The 16,760-nt window shown below is 38.0% G+C and overlaps 1 protein-coding gene across 1 annotated transcript in view; it reads right to left on the minus strand.

The window, feature by feature from the left end:
- Positions 1-868: 868 nt before the first annotated feature.
- Positions 869-16,760, minus strand: part of LOC136238978 (leucine-rich repeats and immunoglobulin-like domains protein 1) — a 55,757-nt gene continuing 39,865 nt past the window's right edge. The window contains exons 7-9 of the mRNA XM_066029703.1: positions 7,861-8,172; positions 2,951-2,989; positions 869-1,714 (exon numbers count right to left, since the gene is read on the minus strand). Of these exons, the coding sequence (XP_065885775.1) occupies positions 1,035-1,714; positions 2,951-2,989; positions 7,861-8,172 (1,031 nt within the window). The 3' untranslated portion in view covers positions 869-1,034. The remainder of the gene's footprint in view (positions 1,715-2,950; positions 2,990-7,860; positions 8,173-16,760) is intronic.

Raw genomic sequence — 16,760 nt, forward strand, 5'->3', positions numbered from 1 at the left:
GCCTTTTTTACAGCTGGGCTGTTTTTGACACAGGTTATTTTTACAAAATTGGCTGATGATATTGTCACATCATATGGCACTGAAGCTGGTCCACATACTGAGTCACTAGTGATTTGCCACAGGGAGGTGAAATGTGTTAAGCATATGTAAATTGCTGTTAAATTGGTTGTTGGAAGAGGAGGACCTGTAACAAAAAAAAATTATATGCAGTGTACTATTTGTATTAACATAAACAATTTGTACCACATAATGATTCTTGATGTATACACCTACTAATATAATAATGTGTATATACCACCGGGAAATATTCTCAAAATATAATCATAAATTATTAATGCTGCTGTTAGTATCCAACAAATTGTAAGGAATAAATAAAATTTTATTTTACAGAGATGTTACTAAGTATTACATGGTCTATTGATATACTTGTGACTCTAAATGCTGGTGAATTAGGTAAATTCAAAAAAAATTCATGTAGTATTTCAAAGGTTCTGGATACATTTTGGTCAGGTGTATGTATTATGGTATTGCTGGAACCACCCACATGCACGCTCAAGCCCACCTTTTTATTAAATTCGAATGTAAATGTTTCTGAAACTTCGCAAGTAGTGCATTGGCTTAAACAAAGATGTGGTACAAGTGCATTAAAATAATAGAAGACAATTTCACTCATTAAAGATTGAGATACTCTAATAGAGCAGTCATAAAACAGTCAAGAGTAGTATTATTATTATAGACAGTCTTTTTACTGTTTATCAGTTAACATCTCTATTCTAAACAGAGTTTCTGATACTATCCTTCAGTACCATTTTTAGTGTGACTAGAATTTTAAAGATGAAAATCAAGTTGACATCATTAAAGTGCTGATTGATACATCAATATTATAATTGTATTATTATATGCATAAGTGCTGATTATATTATACTAGCAACAAGTGCGTACTGTAATATCATAAAAGAAAAATGGAAGTGTTATAAATTCATAAAGTTTACTCCACATTACAGGTACAGCAGTAAAAAGACATGGGCAAGAGACTACTCTTGCCGAAGACAAACATAATCTGACTCTGCTTCATTGATCTCCTCTACAGTCACAACATAACCTCTTTCTTTACTAACTTTCCTTTTATTACTATTCATCTCCTCAGCAGTCACAACATAACCACTTTCTTCACTAACTTTCCTTTTATTACTATTCATCTTCTCTGCAGTCACAGCATAACCACTTTCTTCACTAACTTTCCCTTTATTACTATTCATCTTCTCTGCAGTCACAGCATAACCACTTTCTTCACTAACTTTCCCTTTATTACTATTCATCTTCTCTGCAGTCACAGCATAACCACTTTCTTCACTAACTTTCCCTTTATTACTGTTTATCTCCTCTGTAGTAACAGCACTATCACTTTCTTCAAAAAATTTCTTTTGAGTACTTTTTGGGATGGTTTCCTGATAAGCTGGATTGGTACTAAGAATTATATCTTCGTAATTGACTAGCTCATCATACAGATGTAATGATTCTCCATCTGCCTGATCCGTTTCACCAAAAATTGGGTTATGTTTGATTGTGGGTGCTTTAGTCATCTTGCTTACTCTTGGTGTACTACCAGATGTTGGTTTCCTTCTGCAATATACAGTAACCACTATTATCACCACTGTCAGCAGTGTGGTAACTAGGACAACCGTTATTCCTATTATCAGTACAGTATTGGAAGCTGAAAAAGCATATGTATACAAGTAGTAGCACTTTGTTTAAACAAGTATACAGCATAAGTAATGATAAGTTATATACAAAGAATTATAACACATTGTCAAGCATCAAATTACAGTTGGTATGCTAGAGTGATTGCATTTATAAACCTTTTGTTGTGATTGTTTATTGCAAGCTAGCAACACATGAGAGAAAGTCAAAGCCTGTAAATACAGGGAATTAAACCAGAATCTTGACACACTAAAACTCTATTAAACATAGAAAAATCCCAGATTGTTTGCATTACAGCATTATTAATATCTATCTACACCAAAACACATGAGTGAGGTATAATAAATAACACAATAAAGTCTATATAAAGTACTGTGCATTGGTGAGATCAAAGCAAAAAGAGTGCTCTATTTTCCATAATGTGTTATATTTTCCAATTGCATCACAATAAAGTACAGTTATGGAAAATAAAGAACAGTTATGCACTGATTGGGAAATGAATACGAAAAACAAGATCATGTGTGTAACATTTCTAATCACCTAAAGTAGCCAAAAAGATACTATTTGCTTGTATTACTACCACAACTATACTACATAGACACTTACTGATTTTCTGATGGCTGAAAACTGATGCGGTTTGAATTCAAGAAACGAATGCTCCAAACAAGATTAGACAGCACTCTAAACCAGTTAAAGCACCGCTACACTTGTACAATATGAAAATAAAAGCACTCGGGTATGGTCCTGAGCCTGTCTCTCACCCACACCCTCCTGCTTTTATTTCCATATTGTACGTGTGGTGGTGCTTTAACTAGTATGTATAGGTTAGGAACCCAGCCCAAGGTTCTTCATGCAAGGTTTTAGAAATTGAGATGACGCCAAGGTTTCCAAAATTATAAAGAACCGATCACTTGGTTTCTAACCATGGCTTGGTGTTTTATTTTAACTGCATCATATTTTTAAAACCTACAATCAAAAACAAGTTTTCATAGTTAGGGGTTTTACTAAATTCTACACAGTGAATGTGCTTGAAGTCTGAATATATTACTTAGCAGGTTTCTAGCCAACTCAAGGAGGTTTCTAATATGCCAGGAGATTTCTTAGCGATATTAGAGACCTCATTAAATATCAAAGAATACTATGTGTGCCATGTTTTAATGAAAGATAGTACCATCACAGGAATACATGACAAGCTATTAAAATTTAATGATTAAGTGAATTCCATGGTAACAACATAATGATGCCTTACATTGAGAGCTACTAGCTGCACCGCCATCTGGTATTAATTCTGTAAGACACACAACTTTAACACTATGAACATGTATCATACCATAATCATGGTAGTACTGTATAGTAACTTATTCTTTTGTCAAAATTTCCTGTTGTATGTTACATGTAACTGCACTTATAAAATAATTCCAGTGGTTGCACTTGTATTGGCTTGGATAAGTGACCACACAAAGGGGGCTATTAGCCTAGTATGGATTGGGAATTGTTACATACATACAGTATTAGCTGTAATATGGGGTATTCAGGCTTTTGCTGCACTCAGGCCTCAGTCTTTGGAATGTCAGGCATAAATATCAAGCAAAGCCCTCATGCCCCTGTTATAATAAAAAAAAATATTACATATTATATACAGTATGCCCCATACATCAAGACACACGATAGTGTGTCGTGCGGCCCAAGAAGCCGCCGCGCCACACCGTGAGTAGGGACCAGTCTATTTTGCTTTTTTTCCACCTATTTTTCTTTCCAGCAATTCTTTTATTTTTCACCTATTATGCTCCATATTTTGCTCAAGAATTATAAATTTTGCTCAGCATTGATCTTTGTTAATTCCAAGTGCAAAGCTACAGTTTTGCCTTAAAGTGACTGTTCTATTAGAGTATCTCGATCAGCAATTACTTCTAACATGTAAAGCAAGAAGCTAGCTAATATTGCTTAACATGTGTGACTGTTTTATTAGGGTAGCTATCTCGATTGTACTTGTTATCCTGTAACAATTAGCTATGTATTGTCGATATTATAGCACGTCTGACTGTTCTATTAGAGTATCTCGATCTTTTGTTCAATTTTTATGTCCACTTCACAAAAATTGCACCTATTATGCTAGCATTTTGCTCATTGCTTTTACTCACCCATTATGCCAAAAATTTTGCCGGCTAAATCGACGGGTCCCTAACCGTGAGTATATTAACAGGAAGAAAGAAAACGGAATTTTCACACCTATGTAGCTCTGTGATCCCTTATCCGATTGGAACCAAATTTGCTATAGACGTGCCGGCCAGTAATGGGAGTCTACATACCAAATTTGAAGAAAATCGGTCCAGCCATTTACGAGATACGAGCGAACAAAATTTCGCTTTGATTTCTTCGTTTTTTCTTCATCTTCTTCATTTCGCACACTTCGCAAAATTTGCCATAAAACACGAATGCGTACTCGGATAGGGTTGACATTTGGCACACGTGAAGGGTTCATTAAGGTGGATCTCAGTACCAATTGTGGTAGGAATCCAATGAACATTCACGGAGTTATGACCGATTATGTGCGTAAAATAAGGTCGAAGGTCTGTCACGTCTACAGGGTAAACCCCTTGGAGGAATCAGTTGAACATTGATATTTAGATGGAGTAACCATCGTAGGAGTGCCTTTTTGTGGTTTAAAAGGAATTGAGATAAAGACCATGGAGATATGACACAAAACCCAACCTGTGTCAAAATCATGCGATCGATTTTTATGAATAAAAAACTATTAGTTTTCACATCTACCAGGCAAACCGCTTAGAGCAATGAGCTGAAAATCAGTATGTAGCTGGAATAATCATCATAGAAAGTCCTTGCAGTAGTACAGAAGAATCGGATTACAAACCACTGAATCATGATTCGAAAGCCAACTACGTGTTGCAAATGCGAGATCGAGATACTCTAATAGAACAGTCACCCTAATAGAGCATTCAGCTACGTTTATAACTTACTCCATTATAGAATTATATTACATTGCAAAATATTCTGTACGGAATTCAGCTACAAACAGTTAATCTGATAGACAATTCAGCTACATGCAAGTCACCCTGTAGAGAGTTCATCTAGAAACAAGTCACCCTGTATCAGCTAGAAGAAGTTACATTGTAGAGAGTTCAGCTACAAAGAAACCAACATGTAGAGAGTTCAGCTGCAAAAAAATCAATCACTCTGTAGAGAGTTGAGCTAGAAGAAGTCACCTTCTAGAGAGTTCAACTGCAAATAAATCATTCTGTAGAGAATTCAGCTACAAACAAATCACCCTGTAGAAAGATCAGCTAGAAGAAGTTACCTTGTAGAGAGTTCAGCTACAAAGAAACCACCATGTAGAGAGTTCAGCTGCAAACAAATCACTTGTAGAGAGTTCAGCTACAAAGAAACTACCATGTAGAGAATTCAGGTGCAAACAAATCACCCTGTAGAAAACTCAGCTACAAACAAATATGCCCTGTAAAAAGATCAGCTAGAAGAAGTTACCTTGTAGAGAGTTCAGCTACAAATAAACCACCATGTAGAGAGTTCAGCTGCAAACAAATCACCTGTAGAGAGTTCAGCTAGAAACAAGTCACCCTGTAGAGAGATCAGCTAGAAACAAGTCACCCTGTAGAAAGTTCAGCTGCAAACAAATCACCCAGTAGAAAGTTCAGCTATGAACAGATCACCCTGTAGAGAGTTCAGTTAGAAACAAGTCATCCTGTAGAGAGATCAGCTAGAAGTATCACCATGTAGAGAGTTCAGCTGCAAACAAATCACCCAGTAGAAAGTTCAGCTATGAACAGATCACCCTGTAGAGAGTTCAGTTAAAAACAAGTCATCCTGTAGAGAGATCAGCTAGAAGTATCACTTTGTAGAGAGTTCAGCTACAAACAAATCACCTGTAGAGAGTTCAGCTACAAACAAATCAACCTGTAGAGAGATCAGCTAGAAGAAGTCACCTTGTAGAGAGTTCAGCTATAAAGAAACCACCATGTAGAGAGTTCAGCTGCAAACAAATCCCCTGTAAAGAGTTCAGCTAGAAACAAGTCACTCTGTAGAGCGATCAGCTAGATACAAGTCACCCTGTAGAGAGTTCAGCTAGAAGAAGTCACATTGTAGAGAGTTCAGCTATAAAGAAACTACCATGTAGGGAGTTCAGCTGCAAACAAATCACCCTGTAGAGAACTCAGCTACAAACAAATCGCCCTGTAGAAAGATCAGCTAGAAGAAGTTACCTTGTAGGGAGTTCAGCTACAATCAAATCACCCTGTAGAGAGTTCAGCTACAAAGAAATCATCATGTAGAGAGTTCAGCTGCAAACAAATCATCCTGTAGAGAGTTCAGCTATGAAAAGATCACCCTGTAGAGAGATCTGCTAGAAGAAGTCACCCTTCAGAGAGTTCAGCTACAAAGCAACCACCATGTAGAGAGTTTAGCTGCAAAAAAATCAATCACTCTGTAGAGAGTTCAGCTAGAAGAACTCACCTTGTAGAGAGTTCAGCTGCAAATAAATCATCCTGTACAGACTTCAGCTGCAAACAAATCACCTGTAGAGAGTTCAGCTAGAAACAAGTCACCCTGTAGAGAGATCAGGTAGAAACAAGTCACCCTGTAGAGAGTTCAGCTAGAAGAAGTCACATTGTAGAGAGTTCAGCTATGGACAGATCACCCTGTAGAGAGTTCAGTTAGAAACAAGTCATCCTGTAGGGAGATAAGCTAGAAGTATCACCATGTAGAGAGTTCAGCTGCAAACAAACCACCCTGTAGAGAACTCAGCTACAAACTCAGCTACAAACTAATATACCCTGTAAAAAGATCAGCTAGAAGAAGTTACCTTGTAGAGAGTTCAGCTACAAAGAAACCACCATGTAGAGAGTTCAGCTGCAAACAAATCACCCAGTAGAAAGTTCAGCTATGAACAGATCACCCTGTAGAGAGTTCAGTTAGAAACAAGTCATCCTGTAGAGAGATCAGCTACAAACAAATCACCCTGTAGAGAGATTAGCTAGAAGTCACGTTGCAGAGAGTTCAGCTATAAAGAAACCACCATGTAGAGAGTTCAGCTAGAAACAAGTCACCCTGTAGAGAGATCAGCTAGAAACAAGTCACCCTGTAGAGAGTTCAGTTAGAAGAAGTCACATTGTAGAGAGTTCAGCTACAAAGAAACTACCATGTAGAGAGTTCAGTTGCAAACAAATTACCGTGTAGAGAACTCAGCTACAAACAAATCACCCTGTAGAAAGATCTGCTACCTTGTAGGGAGTTCAGCTATGAACAGATCACCCTGTAGAGAGTTCAGCTACAAACAAATCACCCTGTAGAGAGTTCAGTTACAAAGAAACCACCATGTAGAGAGTTCAGCTGCAAAAATATCAATCACTCTGTAGAGAGTTCAGCTAGAAGCCTCCTTCGCTTTTACTAGTCCTGTCCTAGTACGGTTTTCCCATGCTAATTCAAAGCATCTGAGCATCGCACAGGTGTCCCAGAGCTAGTTTGCTGGGTAGACATATCCATGCAAGTACAGCAGTTAAGGGATTTGCTATTCTGTGTGTACGTGTATGCATGCGTGTGTGCACATTGGATAAACACATTTGCTTATGTGGAAACAAGTGATCAATTATATGTATATGTACCAGTAGAAATTGGTGGGTTACACTTATTACAATGGGTGGAAAATTTTTAATGAAGCTAAATTTGGTAGTCTCTACTTCAATTCAGCATGTACTGTAACTAATTATAATGATACACTGACATGTATCATCCAAAATTGAACAGGTTTTAAGCAATAACCATAACCATGTAAAACGGGTGGCTTTAGGATTTTTGGTGACTGCTTTCTGATCAAGAGTATCTCAATCTGAATGTGAATGGTTTCCAGAAACCTCAGAAACACCCTAGAACTACCCCTACATGTACACAATAAATGCATTCTAGTCATACAGCATACAATTGAACCACCATTATAATAGCACGGATGATGGGAAACATTTTGGCAGTTTATATTTAACAACATTCATTCCTACATGACATGACATTGGTAACTTGAATACTCTGTTTCTAAAAATATTTTTCTGAGTAAATTTGAACTATACAGTACAACACATGAAGATATTAAGATAACAAGCCATACTATGCATGTGTATATATGTTGCAACATACCCTGAATGATAATCAAACTCCTGGTATCAATACCAGCACTGTTATTGGCTCTACACTGGTATGATCCTGTGTCTTCTCTATAAAAATTTGTGAATGTTACGTTTCTTCTCACATAAGGCAACCTACTACTCCCAACAAAAGTAGTGGTACTTATACTCATTGAAACTCTGTTGCTTAAAGTTCCATTAGTCTTACTCCATATTATTGTAGGTGGAGGATAACCTAATACTCCACATGTGATTGTCATAGTGTCTCCTTCAGCAATAGCTGTTGTAGTATTCTCCAATGGATTAGTGATGTTTGGTAAATATACTAAATAACAATAACATTGTGATCAATTTATTGGTATACATGTACAGTACTAAAATAGTAACAGGGCAGGATTTATGTATTTACGTATGTATGACTGTACAATTGGTCTGTAAAGTGATGTGTTGCAATAATTATGTTGTTGTCACGTGCTGTAATGTTATAAAGCTCAGTGTGGTGGAAGGATGGTTTGTGTAGGACAGCATGCTGTAAAGTGTCGTGGTATGTTTGTATTTGCTCAAGTTAGTTAACATCATGCATGCCACCTTTGATTTCACACATCTTCACTCTGGTTTAGATATCAATAATTGCATGCAACAAAGTTGGCCAGAGGACCACCTTTTTCCTTGTCTTTTTCTTTATTACAGGAGAAGATAAAGAATTATTAATTTTGTTATGTGCTTTTACTATGTGCATATATCTAAATAGTTTATTTTTATATTTATATAATTATGTACATACAAGACAAGTACGTAAAAAAAATTGAAATTTTCAACCAGAGTACAGACCATAGTACAGTATGGCTATACCACTTCTTATTGTTATACTGTGATGTAATATTGTGCACTACTCCAGCTTGTTTCAGTACTTTTTATCGATGTTCTATGGTCCCTACTCTAGCTGAAATTTCAAACCTTTCTGTGTACTTGTTTGTTAACTTTTCCCTAAATAATTATTATGACTGGTGAACCCATGGATACCACATCTGAAATAGCACTATACACCAATTATCGTCTGAAAACTGAAGTATCCATTACGCTTCATTGTCAGCTATGTTCAAACCGTTACACAGCACTTCAGATCAAGAACTGATAATAGTATTTATTTCCAGAGAAGTTATATTCATGGTTATTTCATACGTTGTACACTTACAAATCCGATCAATAAAATTATGATGTAAGTTATATTTAAACCAAAACAGCCAAACTGTAAAAAAAGTGCAGCCCCCAAAAAGGCCAGGATGAAAAAGATGTGAAATCCAAGGTGGCGGCCAGTGATGGTAGGTTAATGGTAAAAATTTTAATTACGACAATTCAGGTGAATTTGCGTTGCCTCCTCCAATAGGATTCGGCACCAAATTCATCCGAATTGTCGTAATTAAATTTTTTGCCATTAACCTACCATCACAGCCATTTCTTGGCCTCCACCTTGGATTTCACATCTTTTTTCATCCTGGCCTTTTTGAGAGCTGCACTCTCTTTTACAGCTTGGCTGTTTTGGTTTAGATATCACTTCTTTTGTATTGTAAGCCACAAAGCCGGCCATTATCTGGCTTTGGTGATTCCTTCTAACTTGTTTTTTCTTTTCTGCATGAATTGCGGAGCAAAGGAAGAAATGTTGTGTACAGCTATTTGTCTGTTTAAAAATATTTGTATATTTAATGATGAAAGATAATCATACTGTAGGTAATAAGGTGACTTCTTATACATAACTGAACTCTAGCTGAAACTCCCATTGTTTGTAGCTGAACTGTTTTCAAAGTGACCTGTGTCTAGCTGAACTCTCTACATGGTGATTTGTTATATTTCTACAGGGTGATTTGTTTGTAGCTGATCCCTTTAAGGTAACTTGTACCTAGCTGATATCTCTACAGGGTGACTTGTTTGTAGCTGAGCTCTCTACAGGGTGATTTGTGTGTAGCTGAACTCTTTACATGATGGTTTCTTTGTAGCTGTAGTAAGGCAGCTAAGACCTTTTTTTGTGCACTTTTGGATAAAAGCATGAAACTTGGCACATAGTTTGTATTCATCATAAAGGTCAATTTTCAGTAGGGAGCCACCTCAGATTTGACCTTTTGTGACCTCTACAGGTCAATTAAGCCCACGAAAATACATTATCTTGCATTAACACCAGTTCCACAAATAATAAACTTTAAGTGTTGGGTATCAAATGAAAGCTGAGACTTCAGGGAGTGTAATGAAACCAAAATTACACCTGTATCACGTACCAAATCATAGATATGTTTTTTACTGCCTATTTTTTAGTTTTAAACATGACCTGTGTGAAGGTATTTCAATAGCACAACCTTCTCTTGACTTGATTTTTCATGCCTGCCTGATTTTTTCATGCCTGTCATTCTAAACATTCCAACACCATAGTCTTCAAAAATTTTAAGAGTGGATTCTGTAAAGTTGTGCACTACTAAGTCAGGTAAGGCATGTATTGTATGTAAGTTAACAATATTGCAACATACACCCTTAATACAGGATATGGCCTCTAAAAAGTATTAATAGCACTCTGTAATGGCAAAGCGCCATGTGTTAGTGGTTATTGAGACTCCCACACCAAAAAGAATTGATACAGGGGGCATTAATTGGGAGTTTTGTATACTGTGCCAAGAGAATGGGACAGGACTGCAGTGTCCATATGCAGTTAAAAATAAGAAGATGATTACTGGTAGTGGCTATAGGTCTTTAGTGGAACAGCTAGTTAGCTTTAATGAGCTTGGTCACATGCCAATCAATGTTGATATCAAACAGCTGGATGATGGTGGTGGTATTGAAGCCACATTGGCAAGGAACCGCGCCGGATGGCATAAGTCCTGTTGTATGAAATTTAACCAGACAAAGTTAGAACGACTAAAGAAACAACAAAATAATGAGAAAGTTAGTACGCCTCCATTTGTACACACATGTTCAAGTTACAGATCTATTGACCTTAAAGATGACAAGTGTTTTCTTTGCGATAATCCAGGTGGATCTGAAGGTCTACACAATGCTTCAACATACAACATTGATGCAAAAGTACGCAAATGTGCCATAGCTTTGAAAGACACTACCCTTCTAGCCAAGCTTGAACCTGGGGACATGATTGCTCTAGAAGCCAAGTATCATCGGAAATGTCTTGTGGATCTATACAACAGAGCTAGGGAACTGGACAGAGCAGGTCAAGAAAAAGATTGTGAGGCTCATTTACATGGAATTGCTTTAGCGGAATTAGTTGCATTTATGGAAGACCTTCGAAAGGAAGATATTGCACCAGTTTTCAAATTTACAGATGTTACACAGATGTACAAGAATCGACTTGAACAGTTTGGTACTGTTGTTGAAGGTTGCATACATTCTTCAAGGCTCAAAGACAGGTTGCTGTCAGTACTTCCAGATCTTCAGGCATATCTACAAGGCAATAGTGTCATTCTCAGTTTTAATGAAGATTTTATTGTAGCTCTTACAAAAGCTTGTGATTTGATGATGATGCAATGCACTTAGTACGTGCAGCGCAAATAGTGCGCAAAGAAATGTTTGAAAAGAAAAATTTGTTCGATGGATCTTTCAAGCACTCAACTGAACAAGAAGCTGTAGCACCATCACTAATGGTCCTTGTTAGAATGATTCTAGATGGCCCTAGCATCAAGCATCAGTCTGACACTGGCATGTCCGCCTCGAGGGCTGCTCTTTCCATATCTCAAATCCTTATGTTCAACAGTGTGAAATATTGTCGAGGCGCAGATTCTGTTAATCACAGTCGTGAATGACATAATCGTAATCGTGAAACACCACTAGCTTTGTATGTGGCATTTAAGCTCTATGTTGCTACTAGAAAAAGATCTCTTATTGATGCATTTTTCAATCTGGGTATCTGTATTTCATATGACCGCCTTCTGCAGTTGACATCTGATTTAGGCAATGGAGTGTGTGAGCGATTTGAGTTAGATGGTGTTGTGTGTCCTCCAAAAATGCGTAGTAGACTTTTCACAGTAGCAGCAGTTGACAACCTTGATTACTACCCTAGTGCTACAACAGCAAAAGACTCATTTCATGGCACAGGCATTTCACTCATGCAACATCCTTCCCACACATTCGGAGGTCATGATCGAGGTGTGCTAATCATTGATCAAACCGTTTCTCATGGAAAAAGAATTACTCCGCTTCCTCAGAAATATACTAGTGTACTTCCAGCTGCTTTTAAAACCAACGGATTTAACGTTCCTCCTGTCAATGGCTCTGTACAACCTACCAATTTCAATGCTACTGATGAGGGAACAAAGGCAGAATGGAAATGGCTTGAAATAGTGAAGGAAAATCTCAAGAAGAGCCCATTACAGAAATCTGATTGGATAACCTGGTCTGCCTATCATTCCAACCTGGTCTGCCTATCATTCCAACATGCAAACTGCAGTGATTCCTCCAGCTGCAATCAATGCACTGTTACCCTTGTTCTTAGACAGTGCTCATTCTGTAGCAATGATTAAACATTCAATGGAAATGGTCAAAACTACTGTGCAGTATCTCAACCCTGGTCAAACTCCTATTCTTTCTGCTGCACAGCCGTTGTATGCACTTGCCAAGCAGATTCAGTGGGCTTGGCCAAATGATTTTGGAGAAGATCACTTTGTGCTGATGCTAGGTGGTTTGCACATAGAGATGGCAATTTTAAAGGTAAACATATTATGGGTACATACATGTACATCATACATATACATACGTCATGCATACATACAAAACCATACATATGTATGATGTACATAATTCAAATGTATTATGCACACATCATGCTATATCTTCCACACTGGAAAATAACTACACCTATTGTAAACTTAGGTACTAGGAAACTGGCTGGATGGAAGTGGATGGACTAGTGCACTAGTACAAGCAGGTATTGCAGGCACTGGTACAGCTGACTCCTTCATTAAAGTATGCCATGTTGCAAGAACTAGACATGCTCACCAAGTAACAGCTGCAAGTCTCTATGCACTGCTGAAAGAGGCATATGATGAGTATACTTCTGAGTCAGGTTCTCAAGTGACATTAGAGCAATGGTGTTTGGCACAAGCACAGCAAAGCTTGATGTTTAACTACTGGTTGAAATCATTGTCGTTGGAGATTCTGCTACTGTTGTACATTAGGTCCATTCATGAAGGAAACTTTCAGCTTTATATTGAATCCCTGTCAAAGATTACCCCCTGGATGTTTGCACTTCACCATGTTCACTATTCAAGGTGGCTACCTATACACATCCGAGACATGATGTCACTAACTAATAAACACCCTGAAGTTCTAGAAGAATTCCATACAGGAAAGTTTGTCATCCACAAAACCATTTCCAAGTTTTCAGCAATGGCTATTGACCAATGTCATGAGCAGAATAATGCAACAATTAAAGAGTCTGGAGGAGCAATTGGATTGACAACTGATCCCTGTGCATTAAGGCGCTGGATGGTGGCTGGACCTGAAGTTGCTCGAATCGTGACAGAGTATGAGGAGTATGCAATTGTGACACATGCAGATGCAAAGCATCTGCACCATCAACAGCATCCAAGTGCTCAGCTTGCTTTTCAGAAAGAAGTGCAGTCACTAGTTGTGGTTTTTGAAGAACGTGGAAACCCATTTCTTGAAAAGGGCCAAGATTTACTGGTTCTTGATACACGAGATATTGTTGACAGCTCTGTAAGAGAAACAGTGTTAGGAATTGAAGCACTAGGTGCTAATCTGTATGCAAAGTTTGTAGATGAGCGACTTGTGAAATGTGAAAAAGCCATTACTGAACCAATCAGCAAAAACAAGCTAGCACTTTACAGTAATCATTCAGTCAAATGTCATCCTACGAGGCAGAAGATTCAACTAATGTCATTAAAGAATGGTTGTAATCTGTTTTCTAGACTGTACATATCTTGTCAAACTAGAGATGGTGATCTGGACACATTTTTCGCTCATGAAAACCAGGCCACTCCACCATCATTATCAGTCTGTGGTAAACTAAGACAAGGTACTAAGTCAGACATCCTCTGTTGCCTTGAATTGAAAGAGAAACAGTTATTACAGGCACCTAATGTTGATGCCATACTCCTAGATGGTGCTGCTGTTGTTCAAATGCTTAACCCTGGAGGAGCAAAATCTTTTCAAGAATATTCAGACATGGTTTTTACTTCTTATGTGTTGTCCCAGTTGCAGAAGGCTGATAGAGTTGATGTAGTTTGGGATGTGTACATCTCAGACAGTTTGAAAGCAACAACTAGGGAAAAAAGAGGAAAAGGTGTTCGAAGAAGAGTTGCTGCTTCAACGACCCTACCTTCAAAGTGGAAGGATTTTTTACATCTAGATGATAACAAAACCGAGCTTTTTAAGTTTCTGTCTCAACAGGCTGTAAAAGTTCCTACTGCTGATGGCAAAAGTGTATATGCAACTGATGGCAGCAATGTATTGTGTTCCTCAGCTGATGCTGATCTAAGTAACCTAGTCCCTTTTTCCCATGAGGAAGCAGATACTTGTCTATTTCTCTATGCCGTTGATGCTGTAAGGAAAGGATGCAGAAAGTTGTGTATAAGGTCAGTAGACACTGATGTAGTAGTGTTAGCTATTTCCACTTTCAATGCGATTAATCCTGATGAACTGTGGCTGGCTTTTGGCACAGGAACAAAATTCCGATACATACCTATTCGTGAAGTTGTGACTAACATGGAACCAAGAATTTGTTCTACTCTTCCTATGTTCCATGCATTTACAGGATGTGATACCGTCTCTCCATTCTGCGGCAGAGGTAAAAAGACTGCATGGAATACGTGGAATGTTTACCCTGATGTTACAAGAGCATTTGAGGAGCTGCAAATGATGCAAACAGAAATTAGTGAATTAACTATGAAAACTCTGGAACGGTTTGTGGTACTGCTCTATGATCGTACAAGGGACATCATGAGTGTTAATGATAGTAGAAAGCATTTGTTTACACTGAAGTCAAGGAGCCTTGATAATCTCCCTCCTACTCAAGAAGCACTGAGGCAGCACATCAAACGAGCCACTTACCAGTCTATTTGCTGGAAGAGAGCACTAATTCCTGTGCAAGACCTTCCTGATCCTGCAAATTGGGGATGGAAAAGAAGTGATACTGTTTGGGAGCCACTATGGACTATTTTACCCAAAGCATCTCGAGTGTGCCATGAACTGATTCATTGTGGATGTAAGAAAGGGTGCACTAGGCAATGTAAGTGCATGAGAGCTGCTCTAAAGTGCACTGCTCTATGCTTCTGTCAGGGAGAATGCCAATAAAACAAATGATAATGTGATTGTAATGCATGCTATTATTTGATTGTATAAAAAACTTTAATATACATATGTTAATATGAAATACATGCTACAGGTGTGATTTTGGTCTCATTACACTCCCTGAAGTGTCAGCTATCATTTGATACCCAACACTTAAGGTTTATTATTTGTGGAACTGGTGTTATTGTAAGATAATGTATTTTCGCGTACTCAATTGACCTGTAGAGGTCGCAAAAGGTCAAATCTGAGGTGGCTCCCTACTGAAAATTGACCTTTATGATGAAAACTAACTATGTGCCAAGGTGCATGCTTTTATCCAAAAGTGCACAAAAAGGCCTTTTTTAAAGGCTTAGCTCTCTTACTACTGAACCCTCTACAAGATAACTTCTTCTTGCTGATCTTTCTACAGAGCGACATGTTTGTAGCTGAACTCTCTACATGATGGTAACATTGTAGCTGAATTCTCTACTAGGTAACTTCTTCTAGCTGATCTCTCTACTGGGTGACTTGTTTGTAGTCGAACTTTCTGCGTGATGGTTTCTTTGTAGCTGAACACTCTACAAAGCAACTTCTTCTAGCTGATCTTTCTACAGGGTGATTTTTTTGTAGCTGAATCTCTACAGGGTGGTTTGTTTGCAGCTGAACTCTCTACACGGAGACTTCTTATAGCTGAACTATCTACACAGTGATATTTTTGCAGCTGAATTCTCTACAGGGTGATTTGTTTGTAGCTGAACTCTCTAAAGGATGGTTTCTTTGTAGCTGAATTCTCTGCAAGGTGATTTCTTCTAGCTGATCTCTCTACAATATAATTTCTTGTAGCTGATCTCTCTACTGGGTGAATTGTGTCTAGTTGTACACTCAAGGGGATTTGTTTGTAGCTGAATATTCTACAGGGTGATTTTTTGTAGCCAAACACTCTGTAGGGTGATTTGTTTGTAGCTGAACTCTCTACAAGATGGTTTCTTTTTAGCTGATGTCTCTACAGGTGACTTGTTTCCAGCTGATCTCTCTACAGGATGGTTTCTTTGTGGCTGAAATCTCTTCAGGGAGATTTTTTCTAGCTGAACTCTCTCTAGGGTGATTACTTCACAGCTGAACCCTCTACAGGGTGGCTTCTTCTATCTGATCTCTCTACAATGTGATTTGTTTGTAGCTGAACTCTCTACAAGGTGACGTTTTCTAGCTGAGCTCTCTCTTGTTTCTAGCTGATCTATCTACAGAGTAACTTGTTAGTAAAGCTGATGGTGGATTTTGGTTGTTAAACTCCCTGCATGAAGATTTGTTTGTAGCAGAACTTCTACAGAGACAGAGAGTGAATTGTTTGTAGCTGAACTCCCTACAGGGTGCATGACTTGTTTGTAGCTGAACTCCTTTCAGTGTGACTTGTAATGTTCTGAATCACTACAGTAATATATTTGTAGCTGAACTCTCTGTAGGGTGACTTGCTTCTTGCTGAACTGTCTATAAGATTAACTGTTTGCAGCTGAACTCCCTACAGAATAACTTGTAATGTAACAAGTATAAGAAAAAAATTGGAATTTTAAATTTGATTAGGGACAGTGTATAATGCTGCAATAAAAAGTACTGAAACAAGCTGGATCGGAGTAG

Source organism: Dysidea avara, chromosome 1 (assembly GCF_963678975.1).
Source record: "Dysidea avara chromosome 1, odDysAvar1.4, whole genome shotgun sequence".
Lineage (NCBI taxonomy): Eukaryota > Metazoa > Porifera > Demospongiae > Dictyoceratida > Dysideidae > Dysidea > Dysidea avara.